Below are 17,934 nucleotides of genomic sequence, written 5' to 3' on the forward strand. Positions count from 1 at the left end.
GGGCATCACCAATTGTGATAGTGGAAAAGCCTGGTACAGAGCCAAGATTTTGTGTAGATTTTAGGAAAGTGAACAAATGTACAGTGAGGGACTCCTATCCGCTACCGAGAGTAGATGACTCTTTGGATTTTTTGGCGCAGGGTAAATTTATTTCAATTCTAGACCTTGCACGAGGTTATTGGCAGGTTTTGTTGGCTGCAGACTCGAGATCAAAGACAGCTTTTATCTCACACAAAGGGCTATACCAGTTTAAAGTAATGCCTTTTGGTTTGTCCAACGCGCCGGCTACATTTCAGAGGTTAATGAACACTGTCTTGGCAGGGCTTACACACAACTGTTGTATGGCATACCTAGACGATATTGTTGTTGCTTCACCAACCTTTGATCAACACTTGACAGACCTCGCTAGTGTGTTAGGGCGCCTGGCAGAGGCGGGCCTTTCTTTGAAGCTGGCTAAGTGTCACTTTTGTACACCTAAGTTACGTTACTTGGGGTACCTGGTAACCCCAGAGGGTATTGGTCCTGATGAGAATAAGATAGCCGCAGTCATGCAATTCCCCACACCCAAGACAGTTAAGAATGTGCGACAGTTTCTGGGAATGACAAGTTATTATCGCAGATTCATTGCAGGGTATGCTCGTATTGCTGAGCCCATGTTCGCTCTGTTGAGAGAGGATGCCCATTTTTCATGGTCCAGTGAGTGCCAGCAGTCTTTTGTTCAGTTGAAACAGCAGTTGACCAGGGCACCAGTCCTTGCCTTACCTAATTTTGAAAAACCGTTTACAGTTCATACAGATGCTTGTGATGTGGGTCTCGGGGCCACTTTGACCCAGACTGGAGACGATCATGGAAAGGGCTGTCGCATTTGCAAGCCGAACACTACACAAGGCAGAGCGCCTATATTCCACTTCGGAGAAAGAATGCCTGGGGGTGATTTGGGCTCTCCAACACTTTCGTCCATATATCGAGGGCTCCAATGTAACAGTCATTACGGACCACAATAGCTTGAGGTGGCTGATGTCAAGGTCCTCCCCTTCGGGGCGGCTAGCTAGATGGTGCCTGCGACTGCAGGACTTCGATTTTGAAGTAGTCCACAGACCGGGCTCTGCAAATTTAGTTCCGGACGCGCTTTCACGGAACCCTACCAGTGATCCCTCCGAGCCGGTTGACCTGCTCCCATCATATGCCACTATTGGCTCTTTGAACCTCAGACGTCAGCCACTGTTGATATTGGAGGACAAACAACAACTTAAGTTGCTCCAGCAGAATGACCAAGTAATCTCAGCTATGTACACCGAACTTGAGAACGGTTCTTGTGTGGACTCAGCAGATTTTTGCATTCAGGATGGGTTAGTTTACTTCATGGACAACAGGGCGTCCTGAAGGCTACATCCTCTGAAGGCTCTACATTTCTATGTGCCAGAAAGTCTGCGAGCTACAATACTGAGATATTTTCATGACCACCCAATGGGGGGCCACCTAGGCATTTCCAAAACCCTTGGGCGCTTGGGCCACGTCCTCGTGTAATGCACAGTCTACAGTTTGATACTGAACCACGTGAACCACGTCCTCCTGAACTGTTGAAGGAGACTGTTAAGGCATTGCAGAAAGGCATTGCCTTCCAGTATGCCAACCCCTGATGATCAATATAAAACTGAGCAAAATCAGAAATAAAATAAGCATAAACAGTTTTTCCAACATTCTGTAAATGTATTAAAAAGAAAATCTAAAAAAAAAAAAGAAAGATCACATTTTTTCAGTTATTCAGACCTTTGATATGCTTTGCTTTGCCATTCTTTGCTATGACATTTGAAATGGAGTTTAAGCACATCCCATTTCCATTGATTATCCTTGAGATAATGGGATAGAGATTATTCTTGCATTTGTACAATTTTTGTACAAAGTTTGAATGGAGATGATTTGGAAAGCCCCACAGCAGTCAATGCATGTCAGAGTAAAAAAAAAAAAAAAAAAACAACATATGAGGTCAAAGATCATAGTACTCCCAAAAGAAGATTACAGATTGAGGCATTAGAAAAACTAATAAATTTTAATTTATAGTAAGTCTAATGTACCAATATGAGGAAAAATTACACAAATTTAATGAGTGCACTGTAAATGTACAAGTGAGAACAGCGGTGAACCTAATTAGTGCACGGGAGGTAACATGAAGTTCTGAACTATCATCTCATATTCATCTCAAAGCCAAATGTCTTCATTGTATCGCAAAATCAAAAGAATTGGCTTTGCAGTTCCAATACTTTTTCCAATAGTTTTTACGCCGGATGCACTTCCTGACGCAACCCTCCCCAATTTTATCCAGCCTTGGGACTGGCACTGAGAGCACACTGTTGCATGCAACCCCAGTGGCTGGGAAGCGAACCCAGGCCGCAGTAGTGAGAGCACTGTGGCCTAACCACTAGTCCTCCAGGGAACCAGGGAAAAAACTATGTGAGCTGCAAAAAAGAATGGTGGAAAATTTAAAATTGACAGTGGCAGCACAGCAGTCAGTTTTCATGAGTCCTAATGCAAAGGGAAAAGCAGAAATGATTGCATTGTTCTGTGTCAGCCATGTCCTGGGGAAACATAAAAAATCATTCATAGAGAAGACATCATGGATATTCAGTTGTTAAGAAGTACTATAACAAGGTGATTTGAAGCACTGGTGTAAGATCTGGGAGATCAATTGAAAAGTACACAGTGACATGTCAGTGTTTGGCATAGCATTTTTATTCAATTCAGGCACAAAAGCTTATAGCATAGTCTATTTTGTTTGTTTGGAGGAAGCAGATGTGGAACGCACAGACCTTTTGTTGCACTCTGACATAAGATGGCTCAGCATAGATACATTTTTGGCAAGATTCAGAGAGCTGTTGCCTGAAATCAAAAAGTTTTATACCATTGACTGCCACATTCTACTCATGCGACTATATGTTGGACTACAGTCAATTTCCCATATTATGGAGAATTTATTCTGCAATGTTTACTTAACCTGGCTGCAGTAGACACTTCTAAACATTGAAGAAAATAATGGAAAGCACACTTTCAGGAGATGCCGGAGAAACCATAGAGGAAAGCGTGCATTCAGAACAGGCTGAGAATTGATATGGCAATTCAGCCTGTTGAGTCCGTTTCCATTCATTGCATGAACAGCAGAAGCCAGTTAATCTAAAGGAGTAGCGTGTATCTTATTGTGAATGAGAAGTGGTGTGTTAGTAACAACATTGCGACACTATCTCAGGTATCTCACTGAACCTGGTACAAGTGATGATTAAATGCTGTCGATTTTATTTCTGCAACAAGTTCACCTTAGTCATCATAACCACTGTGTACACTGAACATCAGTCTACAAGTTAGCAATACAGAATGGACAAGAGACAGGAAAACTACAAAGCCTGCTTCACTGACTTTAGGTCTGTCTTCAATACCATATACCTGCCTAGACTCAGAGCAGAAAAGATTTTAAAGTATCCCACACACCCCAACAACGGACTGTTGCGATATCGGCGGTCTGGTCAATGCCTCCAGGACCACACGGCCAGGACTGAGAGTCTAAGGAGGAGCTTTCCCCAAGCCAACAGAACCCTGAATTCATGACCACCAACTCCCTTCAGCTCATATGCACATGACATTACCCCCACACACACACACACACACAAAACATCTATTCATACATGTCACATAAGGCACACCTGGTATATGTAAAGGACGCTTTAGTGTACATACAGATACATACTCATATGTATATTTTTTGTATGCTCTTGTTTTGTCTGCACTCTCCCTAACTTCCTTACCCCTGTACCCATTGTTATATTGTCTGTTGGTGTTCCTCTTTCGGCTGCTCTCGATAGGGGTAGCCACATTGGTCCGCGTATTTGATTTGGCACAGTTTTTACGCTAGATGCCCATCCTGACGCAACCGTCCCCAATTTTATCCGGGCTTGGAACCGGCAGTGAGAGAGCACTGTTACTCGCAACCCAAGTGGCAGGGGTTGGGTCCCTGCACTTTGTACCTGCTATGAATGCAAATGTGACAAATAAATCTTGAATCATATTACGACAATTAATTCATTGTTTTTTTTTTTTTAAATAGGAAAACCACTGGTTTTGGATTCCATAATTTTATAATTCCCTTGTTCAACAGGAAAAAATATTGCATCTAATACTATTTGTATAAGACATTGCCCCTTAAACTGATAAGGGGAGACATTAAACTGTGGGAGATGCAGACACTCAGCCATTGTGCAATGTCACCTCAGTTTTTCTTTTTTCATGTGTTTGCATCTTAGAACATTACCAATTTTGTTTTATTACCTCCAGATCAAAAAGTAGTTATTTTTTTCATTTTCAAAGGATCAGTTGGGATCAGCTGATGAGTATAGATAAATTAGTTTTAGCAGTCTGTAAGAGATGGGATTTAATGAACAAGAAAATAAAGAGCACTGTTCATAAAAACTGTCATCTATTTATGAAGGACTTCAGATTTATTTTCCATTTATTGTAATTAAGACCTATCAATAGCAGACACCGAACTACACCGAAGACTATTAGATATCTTCAAAAACTCCAGTCTCTCCTTTGGCCACATGTTTAAAAATGATTAAGAAAGATAGATGTTAAGAAACTCTTTCTATTTATGACTGTTACCCTTTAAATAAAAACTGTCATTATGGCTAAGATGCATACTACATTTCTACATGAGGCATGTCTTCATGAAATGCTACCAAATCATTCATTATCTTTTCAACTGGGACATTTAGTAGATGTATTTTTTGTAGTAAATGAAAATGATTAAATTAGTTGTTCTGTGCTTTCTGTCTAGAAAGAAAATTATGCCTTCTGGCAAAGAACTTGATTAGGCAACTATATAAATGTTTAATTAAACAGGGCAATGGTGAGGTTCAGGTCACACTATTCCAGTAGTGAGGTTCAGGTCACTCTACTCCAATATTTCTTTTGTAATATATATATTCTAAATATGCCAAATTATCATCATGGCATTTAAATGTGTACTCAAAACTGCTGTAATGTTTACACAGTAGTTAACAATAATAGAAAACTGCTAAAATTTTAATATTGCACCATATGCATAATGGTGTGGTTTGTTCAATTATTTGTATAAGGCAAATTCTGTAGTTAGTGTATATCAAAAATCATAGTTTAACTAAGTGTTAGTTTGTTATTGACCCAACAGGAAAACTAAATAAGCTGATTGAAGCTGAGAATTACACAAATTACTCTAAAGATGTTTTAAGTTAAGTCAAGTAAACATTCACTATAATTGATTGGAATAACTTTGTATCTGTTAGTTCTGTATATTTAATTAAATTAACTTATATAAATATATAATATTTATATTTATAAATATTTAACAAAAATAAATAAAAGGAACAATTAAAAAAAAAAAAGTACTGGAACTTACTTGTGGACATTGGCTCTGCCTTAACATGACAGAAGGGTAAGGTAACCTGACCTGGAATGATTATTTTGTATCAGCTGTCTAATCAGAACAGTACATCAAAACTAGTTAATAATCTGCTTAAGGTAACACTTAATCAGCAAATTTCATACAATAAAAACATGGGTTCTTGGTGGATTCATTACAAACCACCAGCCATGAGAGCTGTAGTGCTTGCCTTGACTCTGGCCCTTGTGGGTAAGTCATTATTTGAATGGTTTATTTTCCCAAAAATAAATAAATTCAGAAACCTATAAAGATATTGCAGCATTTAACCATTTCAGAATATGACTATATTAAGTATAACATGTTTATTCCTATTTTCATTTAGCAAGTCATCAGATTAACCTCGGTAAGTAATGTTTCTAAGAATGCATTAAAATAATAAGGACATATTGTTCCGTTATTTCAGAGAAATTTACTGTAAAGTATTTCATCAGTTCCAGAGTTTTCTGCGGGTAAGAGCTTTGTGTACAAGTATGAGGGTTTGCTCTTGGGCGGTCTGCCTCAAGAGGGTCTGGCCAAGGCTGGTGTCAAAGTCAGCAGCAAGGTTCTCATCAGTGCTGTAGCCCAAAATACCTTCCTCATGAAGGTAAACTCATTCTTTCTTGCATGGATGGTGTTACCAAGACAGGCAGTCTTTAACCTGTACTAAATGTTGCAATTTTGTTTAACCCATAGCTCCAGGATCCTCAACTCTTTGAGTACACTGGCGTCTGGCCCCAGGATGCTTTCAATCCTGCTGCAAAGCTCACCTCAGCACTAAATGCTCAGCTTGTGATTCCCATTAAATTTGAGTATGCCAGTGGTGTGGTAGGTAAGATATTTGCCCCTGCTGGAGTCTCTGCTACTGTCCTGAACCTGCACAGAGGTATCCTCAACATCTTTCAGCTCAACCTCAAGAACACACAGAATGTGTATGAAATGCATGAGGTAAGAGCCTATACATGAGTGATATTTATTACCAATGGTATTAAAATTCTGTTCTGACCCGAAATCGTAGCTAAAGCTATTTCATTCTCAAAGGCTGGACCTCAGGGAGTCTGCAAGACCCACTACATGATCAGTGAGGATGAAAAGACCCATCAGGTTGCTGTGAGAAAGTCCAAAGACCTGACCAACTGCCATGAGAGAGTCATAAAGGATATTGGTTTAGCTTACACTGAAACCTGTGTTGAGTGCCAGCAGGTAATTTCAGAAGCTGTCAGTGAGTTCTGTCTTTCCAAGTGAATTCCCTAAAGCAAGAATTACATTGAATTATTTAATTATTTCCTCACCACAGAGGCTTAAGAGTCTGACTGGGACTGCAACATTCAGCTACATCATGAAGCCCACAGATACAGGTGCTCTGGTTTCTGAGGCCATAGTTGATGAGGTCCATCAGTTCTCACCCTTAAATACAGTAACTGGAGCAGCTCAAATGAAAGCCAAGTATGAACTATACTCATATTTATGTCACAACATTTATAGAATATATTTCTGAATATCTTTTTTATTTCATTTCAATAATATTGAGATTTTTTATTTCAGGCAAATGCTGACTTTACTGGAAGTGCAGAATTCCCCTATTGCTCCCCATGCAGGTGAATACTTGGCCCGTGGATCCCTGAAGTATGAATTTGCTACTGAGATTCTTCAAACCCCAATTCAACTTCTCAAGATCAATAATGCACAGGCCCAAGTATAGTTATTTTATTTTATTTTAATACATTTGTTCAGTTTCCTGTATTAATTTCTAAAATTAATTAAAAAAACTCTTATCATACCTCCTACAAGTATTCAAGCCCTTTTTTCATTCTCTTGTAGATTGTAGAGGTCTTGCAGCACTTGGCTGCAAATAATGTGGATATAGTTCATGAGGACGCTCCTCTGAAGTTTGTCCAGCTTGTCCAGCTCATGCGTGCAGCTACCTTGGAGAGTATTGAAGCCGTCTGGGCTCAGTACAAGAACAAGCCTCTTCACAGGTGAAATTATAGTGAATATTACTTTGCAATTAAAGCCCAGGTTATGTGCTTTTCTAAAGTTCTTATTGTGGCAGACGGTGGATTTTGGATGCACTTCCTGTTGTGGGTACACCAGCAGCTCTGAGATTCATCAAGGAGAAGTTTCAAGCTGATGAGCTTACTGTCCCTGAATACACTCAGGCCCTTCTGGTTGCTTTGCACATGGTCACCGCTAATCCAGATGCCATCCAACTCACTGCTGTGAGTGAAAATCTTTCATGTAAAGTATTTCAAGTCCAGCAGAACCTTGTATAAACATTATAAAACATTTAACATCTTCCTACATCAAACAGAATCTGGCTTCGAACCCCAAAGTCAAGACTATTCCAGTTCTGCGCGAGGTGATCATGCTTGGCTATGGTTCCATGATTGCCAAACACTGTGCTGAAGTTCCTACATGTTCTGCTGATCACCTGAGGGTAAAGTTTCTGTTCATTCATTCACATATGAGTAAACAATTTCAGTGATATTATATTATAGTACTCATCTAAAAGAACTTATACAGAGAACAGTTTTCTAAGTTGTATGTTTCCTCCCTCTCTCATTTATCATAAAAATATTTTCCTGGGTTTCAGATAAAAGATAAGATCAAATAAGAGTAGAGTTATGGGAGAACTGTTCATATGATCAGTGTAAACAATGAGTGAACACTATATTTTTGCATCTGAACTTCCATTATTAGCCTATCCATGAGACTGCTGCTGCGGCTATTTCCAAGGCTGAGATTCCTGAAATCAAACTGGCTCTTAAGGTTCTGGGCAATGCTGGCCACCCTGCCAGTCTTAAAACCATCATGAAACTCCTGCCTGGATTTGGAAGTGCTGCCGCTGCCATTCCCATGAGGGTCCAGATTGATGCAATCTTGGCTCTTAGGAACATTGCCAAGAAGGAACCAAAGTTGGTTAGTATGGGATGATGTCTGAACACAATAGCTGTTGTGAATGATCCTGATCCAGGAGCTTAATCATCCTATTTATTTGTTTTAGGTTCAGCCAGTGGCACTGCAACTTTTCATGGACAAGGCACTCCATCCTGAACTGCGCATGGTTGCCTGTATTGTGCTCTTCGAGACCAAGCCATCAACAGCCCTTATGGCCACTGTTGGTGGAGCTTTAGAGAAGGAGCCCAACATGCATGTTGCCAGTTTTGCTTATTCTCATATCAAGTCTCTGACCAGAAGCATGGCCCCTGACCATATGCATGTGTAAGAATACTTTTTATTAGCACCATTACTTCAGGGTTGTAAACCTAGGCCAAAAGTAATCATTTTTCTGATCTTGCAGGGCTGCTGCAGCAAACGTTGCCATCAGGATGTTGAGCCCCAAACTGGACAGACTGAGCTATCATTTTAGCAGAGCCATCCATTTTGATTTCTATATCTGTATGTTTCAATATGTTTGTTTCATTGGATAACATTCGTATGTTTTGCCACTACAATTGTTTGTACAATTTTTCTGTTGAAAGCTCCTCTCATGGTTGGTGCTGCTGGTAGTGCTTACATGATCAATGATGCTGCCACCATCTTGCCCAGAGCTGTTATAACTAAAGCACGAGCCTACCTGGCTGGAGCTGCTGCTGATGTTCTTGAGGTAGAAATATGCCTTTGTACGATATCTTTAAATTCATTAAGATTATAATTTTTTTCTACCACTAGCACTGCCATTTATTAGTTTATTTCAACCAGGTTGGTGTGAGAACTGAAGGACTCCAGGAAGCTCTACGGAAGACTCCTGCTGCAGATGAAAATGCTGACCGCATGACTAAAATAAAGCGTACCCTTAAGGCTGTAAGCTACTTTTAACAATGTATCAATTTAATGCCTCTGCTGTGTAGTTTGAACTATACATAATTTATAATGTATGCCCTTCCTCTGTTTGTACTCCAAGCTGATGGACTGGAAGTCTATGCAAACGAATCAACCACTGGGTTCCATCTTTGTCAAAGTTCTTGGACAGGAAATTGCTTTTGCCAACATTGACAAAACCTTCATTGACAAAATCATCCAACAAGCAGCACAGGTATTTTTAATAATTCCTTTCATTTAGGCAATAGGAAACTGTTCTATAAGATTGAAATGTAACATAGAGTACAAACATTTTATACAAATAAATATTACTCATATTTACTCAGGTTTTACTAATATTTCTAAGTTTTAACTTGATTTACAGGTTATAGTTTGAGTACCCTTGAAATAAATAATTGTGATTAAAATAAAAGCTAATGTAATGCACAATCTACAGACTGCTACTGGACCACAAGCTCGTGAACTGTTGAAGGAGGCTGTTAAGGCATTGCAGAAAGGCATTACCTTCCAGTATGCCAAGCCCCTGCTGGCAGCTGAGGTGCGCCGCATTCTGCCCAGTTCTGTTGGTGTGCCAATGGAGCTTGGTTATTACACTGCTGCTGTTGCTGCTGCAGCTCTCAATGGTATGTCTGTCTTCATAATTGCAACATACTAGTGTAAAGCATGTATATTTATGAATCTTTCTGACAAACTTATTTCATTCATTCTATTAGTTCAGGCAGCTATTACCCCTCCTTTACCTGAACATCCAGAGACTCTTACTCTTGATCAGTTGATGAAGACCGATATCCAGTTGCAAGCTGAGGCCAGACCAAGGTATACGTTCGAAAAGCCACTTATTAACAGACAGAATTGTTGAATGTCCTTAGAAGCTAGGGAAATTACATGAACTTCTTCATCTTGTTGTGCCTTCAGTGTTGCCCTCCAGACATTTGCTGTGATTGGAGTGAACACTGCCTTGATTCAGGCTTCTGTTATGGCCAGAGGAAAGGTACACTCTGTTTTGCCAGGGAAACTGGCTATAAGAGCTGACCTTCCAAAGGGCAATGTAAAGGTGGAGGCTCTGCCTGCTGCTGTTCCTGATCATATTGCTGCTGTCAGGTAAGAGAAAGACAACTGATAATCTTGATTGATAATCTTGTTTATGAAAATAAAAACTAGAATTCCTGTGAATTCTAGTTGATACAATTGGCCAAAAAGCAAAAATGATGAAACAAGCATATTAACTGACTGTGGTCTGCTCAGCTTTGAGACTGTTGCTGTGGCCAGAAACATTGAGGACCTCCCCACTGAGAGAGTAGCATCTCTGGCACCTCCAATGCCCTCTGATGCTGCAAAGAGGTTCATACCTGCCTCAATTCAGAAATCCTTGTGTGGTTCTCTTCCTTATTTTAACATCAAAGGATGTCTTGAGGTTTCCTCCCAGAATGCTGGCTTTATGGAGTTAAATCCTCTGTATTATATTGCTGGACGACACTCAGGTCGAATTTCTTTGGCAAGAGGTAATTATTGAAGTCAAGAGATTTGATTACAACCAACTTCAGATATGATTTAACAGTAACAGTGAAAGAAATACTGTTGTTTGTGCTGCAGGTGATGGTCCTGCACTAGAAAGACTGGAGCTTGAGGTACAAGTTGGACCTAAGGCAGCTGAGAAGCTTATGAAAGAAATCAGCCTTGTTGATACTGATATTCCAGAAGAAAGTACCATCCTGTTGAAACTGAGAGAAATTCTGGAGGCTGGACTAAGGAATACTAACTCCAGCTCAATCAGCTCCTCGTCCTCTGGCAGCAGCAGCAAGAGTGGCAGCAGCAGCAGGAGTGCCAGCAGTAGGAGTGGCAGCAGCAGCAGGAGTGGCAGCAGCAGCAGGAGTGGCAGCAGGAGTGGCAGCAGCAGCAGGAGTCGCAACAGCAGCAGGAGTCGCAACAGCTCTAGGAGTTCTTCCAATGCTCGCGTGACCAAGGTAACACTTCATCATATCTTAGATAGGGGGCCTGATACTTAATGCACTATGCAATGCACTACATTCAGTGAACAGTAAAATATATCTTATCCCACTGTAATGTCTACAGATTACATGTGCAATGCCCAAAAATATTAAAATTAACATTAATAGTAACAAGAACAACAGCAACAACAACAATAATAATAATAATAATAATAATAATAATAATAATAATAATAATAATAATAATCCTTGTTTGTCCTGTGCTCAGCTCGAATTCTCTTTTAAATGCAAAAGTATATTTTCTTGCATTTCATATTTCATATGTTCTTCATTGGTGAAATGCCTTATTTAATGATTTTTCCTAGAATACTAACTCATATGGTCAGTTCTGGAAGTTCCATAAGGATCAGGTAATACCCAAAGAATCCCTTCAACTTGTGGTCTTTTTTTAAATGATTTTTAAAAAATGAACATTAATGTTTCTTTGTTTGTTTTAGTACTTGGCCCTGGGTACGTCAAAAGCCAGCAGTGCATCTAGTATTGAGGCCATACAGAGACAAGTAAAATATGGCATTAATTAATAGACTTCTTAATAGATGCCTAGAAATTGGTATGTCTATGACTAAAGTCCATGTTTACAATTTCAGGCTAACCTACTTGGAGATGCTGTTCCACCTGCTTTTGCCATCATTGCTCGTGCTGTTAGAACTGACCGCAAGCTGGGATACCAGTTTGCTGCTTACTTGGACAAGCCCACTTCAAGAGTACAGGTTGTGTTTGCCTCTATTGCTGAGAGTGACAAATGGAAGATATGTGCTGATGCTGTACTTCCAAGCAAGCATAAATTCGCTGTAAGTCGCTACAAAAACTTCTAAAGAGAAGTGTTTTTAAACAGTTTCTTTTTATATAATCTAATGATTTCTTGTTTGCACTGAGCAAATACTCTCCTATTAGGCCAGGTTTGCTACTGGTGAGCAGTGCCAGGAATATTCTGTAGCTGTCAAGGCTGAAACTGGTCTGCATGAGGCACATCCTGCTGCACGGTTGGGATTCGAATGGAACAGAGTACCAAGAATCCTAACTATTGCTATCCCCTATGCCAAGAGGTACTGTGTCAAAAAGATCAGAGCAGCACATCTATTGCTGTCTGTCAAAAGTAATTTTACAAATAAATTTTTCCTCTATTCTTTAACAGGGCAAGTGAGTACATCCCAAAGGTAGCTCCCCTGGCTGGAGTTAATGTTGACAGAGCTGATAATAATGAAAGAGAGATCAAGCTTATTGTTGCCCTACCCACTCAGAAGTCTCTCAACATTCTTTTGCAGATTCCACAGGTGAGAAGGATTATTAAGTCTTTGCACAGTTTAATACTTTTAAGAAATATTTAACATTTTAATGTGGTTTGCCCTTCCAGATGACACTGTCAAAGCCAGCTATGCCTCTTCCTATTGCCCTGCCTATTGAACAAGATGGAACTATTCCAGCTCTCAAGAATTTGGATATTCGTGCCATTGTTGAGAAATGGCTGAATGATATCCGAAATAGCTGACTTATTTGATTACAAATATGTAAATTAATTAAATGAAATAAAGAGCATCCAAAAAGCAAAAACATATTTTCAGGCGTGTGTATTTTTCTTTACTCATGTGTGATTTGGTTAAAGGTGTTTTGCTTAAAAAATTATAAGAAAGATAGGTAAGTAGGTGGGTGTGTAGATGTGACTTTTCTGATCTATGAGAAAACGTCCTGATCAGAGCCAAATCAGAGCTTGTACTTGTCCTTAATGCTCCTTAAGTATTAAGCAAATAGTTCAGAAAAGGTTTTGTGTGGATATGTTCATCAATCTAAAATTCCGTAAGCAAAATCAGAAACAAAATAAGCATAAACAGTTTTTTCCAACATTCTGTAAATGTAATAAAAATAAAAGAATATTTAAAATAAAAAATACAGAAAGCTCACATTTTTTCAAGTATTCAGACCTTTCATATGCTTTGCTTTGATATTGTTTGCTATGACACTTGAAATGAAGCTCAAGAGCATCCAATTTCTGTTGATTATCCTTGAGATAATGGAGTAGAGATTATTCTTGCATTTGTACAATTTGATTAAAGTTCGCCTGTGCTAAAATAAGTTGGCCTTGATTTGGAAAGCCTCACAGCATTCAATGCATGTAAGAGTAAAAAAGCACGATATTAGATCAAAGGAACTGACCATAGTACTCCCAAAGAGGATTACAGATTGAGACATAAATCGAGAAAAAAACATTAGAAAAATGAATAAATTTGAATTTAGAGTAAGTCTAACGTATTAACATGAGCAAAAATTGAAGGAGACAGAAAACTTTCTGAATATACTGTAAATGTACAAGTGAGAACAGCGATGAGCACCAGCTAATGAGCGCACAGGAGGAAAAAAGCTGAAATTCTGGTCTATCATCTCAGATTCATCTTTTTATCTCAAACCCACTGTATAGCAAAATCAAAACTATTGGCCTGGCTGTTCCAATACTATAGCAAGGACTATATTTACAAATATAGCTAAATTAGCCACTTAAGTTTTGGTAGTGTTGTTCTTGAGTTTGAATGAAAATGAGTGTAGCAAATAGAGCAAAAACATACTATTACCACAAAGAAATGGTAGCACAATTATTATTATTTATTTATTTTTTTTGGCATTTTCAGACAACGTTGAACAGCATTTTAAAACTATACACGAAAAATCTATGTGAGTTGTGAAAAAGAATGGTGGAAAAGTTAAAATCAACAGTGGCAGCACAGCAGTCAGTTTTCATGAGGCCTAATGCAAAGGGAAAAGCAGAAATGATTGCATTGTTCTGTGTCAGCCATGTCCTGGTTAAAAAAAAAAATCATTCAGTGATAGAGAAGACATCACGGACATTCAGTTGTTAAGAAGAACTGTAACAAGGTGATCTGAAGCAATGGTGAAACATCTGGGAGAGCAACTGAAAAGGACACAGTGGCATGCCAGTGTTTCTCTCATTAGTTTGATGAATCAACAGATATGGTTGATATGGCACAGCTAAACATATTTATTAGGACTAAGAGTTTTACCTATGAAAGGGCACAGACATGGCAAGGACTGAACTGCTGGTTTATAAGCTTGTTTCAGTTACCACTAATGGGACACTGGCAATGGTTGACAATGTTTGCATTAGCATGTGCAACCACAGTGAAATTTTTCCTTTTCCATTATGCATAATTAATCAACTAGCTTTGTGGGGCAAGATTCTAAATATGAAAGATGTAATGGACATATTGATGAAGATTGTGTGCTCAATTCAGGCATGATGCTTATAGCACAGCATGATGCTTATATTCACACCTGGAGGAGGCAGATGTGAAACATACAGACTTGTTGTTGTACTCTGACATAAGATGGCTCAGCAGAGGTACATTTTTGGCAAAATTCAGAGCGTTGTTGTCTGAAATCAAAGAGTTTCTCAAAACAGACAAGATGGCGCTGCTGTGGTTAGATGCCATCATGTGAGCTCATACAACACTGTGCATATTTTAAATGTTTTATGTTGCCTTCTGTGATGTGTTTGTACCATTGACTGCCGCATTTGTACCATTGACTGCCAGGTAGAGTGTGTCTTATTGTGAATGAGAAGTGGTGCGTTAGTAACGACATTGTCACACTATCTCAGTCCTGCTCACTCAACCTGGTGCAAGTGATGATTAAATGCTGTCCATTTAATCTCTGCTGCGAGTTCACCTTGGTCATCATAATCACTTTAAATTGAACATCAGAATGGACAAGAGACAGGAAAACTACAAAGGCTGCTTCACTGACTTTAGCTCTGCCTTCAATACCATATACCTGTCCAGACTCATTATCAGACTGATAGACCTGAGTGTAGATGGAGTTTCAACTTCCTGTTGGGCTTACCACAGGTGGTGAGAGCTATTAGACACCTCTCAAAACCTCATATCACCAACACAGAACCACCTCAGGGGTGTGTTCTGAGCCCTGACAGCTAACATCACTGCCTGGTACAGAAACACCACTATACATGATCTCAAAGCCCTGTAAAGATCTGTGACGGCTGCAGAACATATTACTGGAGTGGCTCTCCCAACAAGACATTTACATCAAGCGATGCAGAGACAAAGCAAGGAAAACCATTCAAGACTCCAGTCACCCACAACAGTCTGTTCTGCATGCTGCAGTTTATGTTGCAACATAAGAGCAAACACAGAGCACTTCAGGAGAAGCTACTTTCCCCGCAGCATCCGACTCCTCAGTGAGGACACATTTTAGGTACAGACTAGACATGCACATACTGCACTTGACCATTTACCTCTTATTCTGGAATCTACATAACACTGACTTGCCACACTGTGCCTACTGCTGTCTCTTGTGATTATTTTTGCACTGTCTGTTGTTGCCCCTATGTCTCTTATGTCTTACGTCACCTGGTACATGCCTACCTGTATACCACTACCAATACTCACTATGAACCCTCACACTCTTGCACTCCAATTCCCATTTGCACACATTGGACATGACTATACTTGCATAGTATTTTGTATATTGGAAATTGTATAGTCTATTTATACTGCTCTGTATATAATTGGTTGTTGTTACTGTTGTCACTGTCTGTTAGTATAGCTCTGGAACTTGCTACCAAGCATTTCACTGCAATGAATATACTGCATATAGCTCTTTGTATATGATAAATAAAACTTGAAACTTGACACATTATACTTATCTAAATATATAAAAATGTTAAATATGCTCAAGACTAAGATGACCAATAGCTTCTTGATTTAGCATTTCTCACAGACATAACTGAATGACCTGAATGTTGAGCTGTAGGGACAAAACAAACATGTCTTTGATATGATCAACAGTATTAATGCATTTAACTACTGCTCTCAAGTAAGCTGCAACACTGAGACCAGTGCTACTTTAATCATACACATTCTGAGCTGGAGCGTCACAGCAAAAATGCAGCGCAGCATAACAATACAGATTACACTGAACAAATTCTGAAAATCTCATCTAAGTTCAGTTCTTATTTCACTGACTTTGCATTCTGGAACCTGTTGCATTACACATATGCTGTCCATTTTGTCCAGAATTAGATGTTCTGTTGGGAGAGAGAGAAGCCGCAGCGTGTGCACGCACCGCCATCTTAGATGACAAACCAGAAACACCCTCAAAAATGGGATCACTCTTTCAGCTTGACACAATAGCATTGGAAAACTAAATTCTCACTCTGCAAAATGACATTCAGTTAAAAGCCAGGGCAAAAACCAAGATGAAGAGAGAGTTGTGGGAGCTGCACTTGAGGACAAGCACCCTAACATAAGAGGATGTGCATTTTTCTCTATGCTTTGGATCAACCTATTCGTGCGAGTCTGCATTCTCTCAAATGATGATTTGATGATGAAAAGATGAGCATCTTGTGGCCTGCCTGAGACTTGCATCCAGCTTTTACTTCCCTTTTACTTCCCTGAAGCTGAATGAAGACTGTAACATCAGTCCCTTGCTTATCTTTGCTGTGAACTAAATGATGGTACCCTGGTAGATTGCAGCGGATTGGCAAGTGAAAAAGTAGCTTATGCACTAAAAAAGGTTGGGCACCCTTGCTCTAGCCATTTTAAACACTAGTGGAGAGGAACTGGTCACCCTTGAAATAGATGTTACATATTAAGAATTAAGTTTTTTAGCCCTACAGCCATGCATGCTTGTGAAACTAAACCCTACAAACCCAGCCCTCCATTCTGCACTTGAGGTGATGAGATGTCTTTCTCACAAAACACAAACATGGAGTATGGAAAAAACAACTACACAGACACTGCACCCACCATCTCCTTAAGCTGCAGATTGACCAGATTTAAACTTGCAGGTGTTTTGTGTTAATGCTTGCTGTTTGCCAACCAGCACCTGGATGTGGACCTCAGAAGGGAACAGTGGAGGACATACACAGCTCTTATGATCAACAGGACCCTGGTGGAGAAAGTAAGCGAGGACCTGTCATGGACTCTGCACACTTCCACTACAATATGGAAGGGAAGCCAACATCTTTACCATTTACTTCAGCTGAGATAGTTCTCACCTATCCAGAAGTCTTTCTACAATGCCACTATAGACAGATGGATCACCAGGACAGATGAGTACTTCCCAGCCTGCAGGACATCTACACCAGACAGTGCAGGACCAGAGCAGGAAAGATTTTAAAGGATCCCACACACGCCAACAATGGACTGTTCCGATGCCTGTGGTCTGGTAACTGCCTCCACGACCACATGGTTAGGACTGAGAGACTAAGGAGCAGCTTCTTTCCCCAAACCAAAAGAACCCTGATTTCATGACCACCAACTCCCTTTAGCTCCTCTGCAAATGACATTTTACACACACACACACACACACACACTCACACACACAATATCTGTTCATACATGTCACATAAGGCACACCTGGCATACACACGGGACACTTTAGTGTACATACAGATACATACTCATATGTATATTTTATGTATGCTTATTTTGTTTTGTCTGCACTCTCCCTAACTCCCTTACCCCTATACCCAATGTTATAGTGTCTGCACAGTGTAATTTTTGTTCTTGATATGCACAGTCTTTGGAGTAACTGAATTTAATTTCACTGCACTTTGTATCTACTATGAATGCGAATGTTACAAATAAATCTTGAATGTTGAATAATTTCACAATAATTAATTCATAAATT

General features: G+C 39.6%; 1 protein-coding gene across 1 annotated transcript; it reads left to right on the forward strand.

Moving 5' to 3' along the window:
• Nucleotides 1-5,616: 5,616 nt before the first annotated feature.
• Nucleotides 5,617-12,763, forward strand: LOC113529973 (vitellogenin-like). Its single transcript, XM_053238380.1, has 27 exons — nt 5,617-5,656; nt 5,790-5,810; nt 5,899-6,050; nt 6,140-6,391; nt 6,485-6,646; nt 6,741-6,889; nt 6,989-7,139; nt 7,265-7,422; nt 7,497-7,662; nt 7,755-7,880; nt 8,144-8,362; nt 8,448-8,665; nt 8,745-8,842; nt 8,926-9,050; nt 9,146-9,247; nt 9,348-9,479; nt 9,702-9,888; nt 9,979-10,081; nt 10,181-10,366; nt 10,511-10,767; nt 10,859-11,229; nt 11,580-11,624; nt 11,712-11,774; nt 11,862-12,065; nt 12,169-12,320; nt 12,410-12,548; nt 12,629-12,763. Exons 1-27 carry the CDS (start codon nt 5,617-5,619, stop codon nt 12,761-12,763), a joined length of 4,113 nt encoding a protein of 1,370 aa, XP_053094355.1.
• Nucleotides 12,764-17,934: the final 5,171 nt, after the last annotated feature.

This window comes from Pangasianodon hypophthalmus, chromosome 11 (assembly GCF_027358585.1).
Source record: "Pangasianodon hypophthalmus isolate fPanHyp1 chromosome 11, fPanHyp1.pri, whole genome shotgun sequence".
NCBI lineage: Eukaryota > Metazoa > Chordata > Actinopteri > Siluriformes > Pangasiidae > Pangasianodon > Pangasianodon hypophthalmus.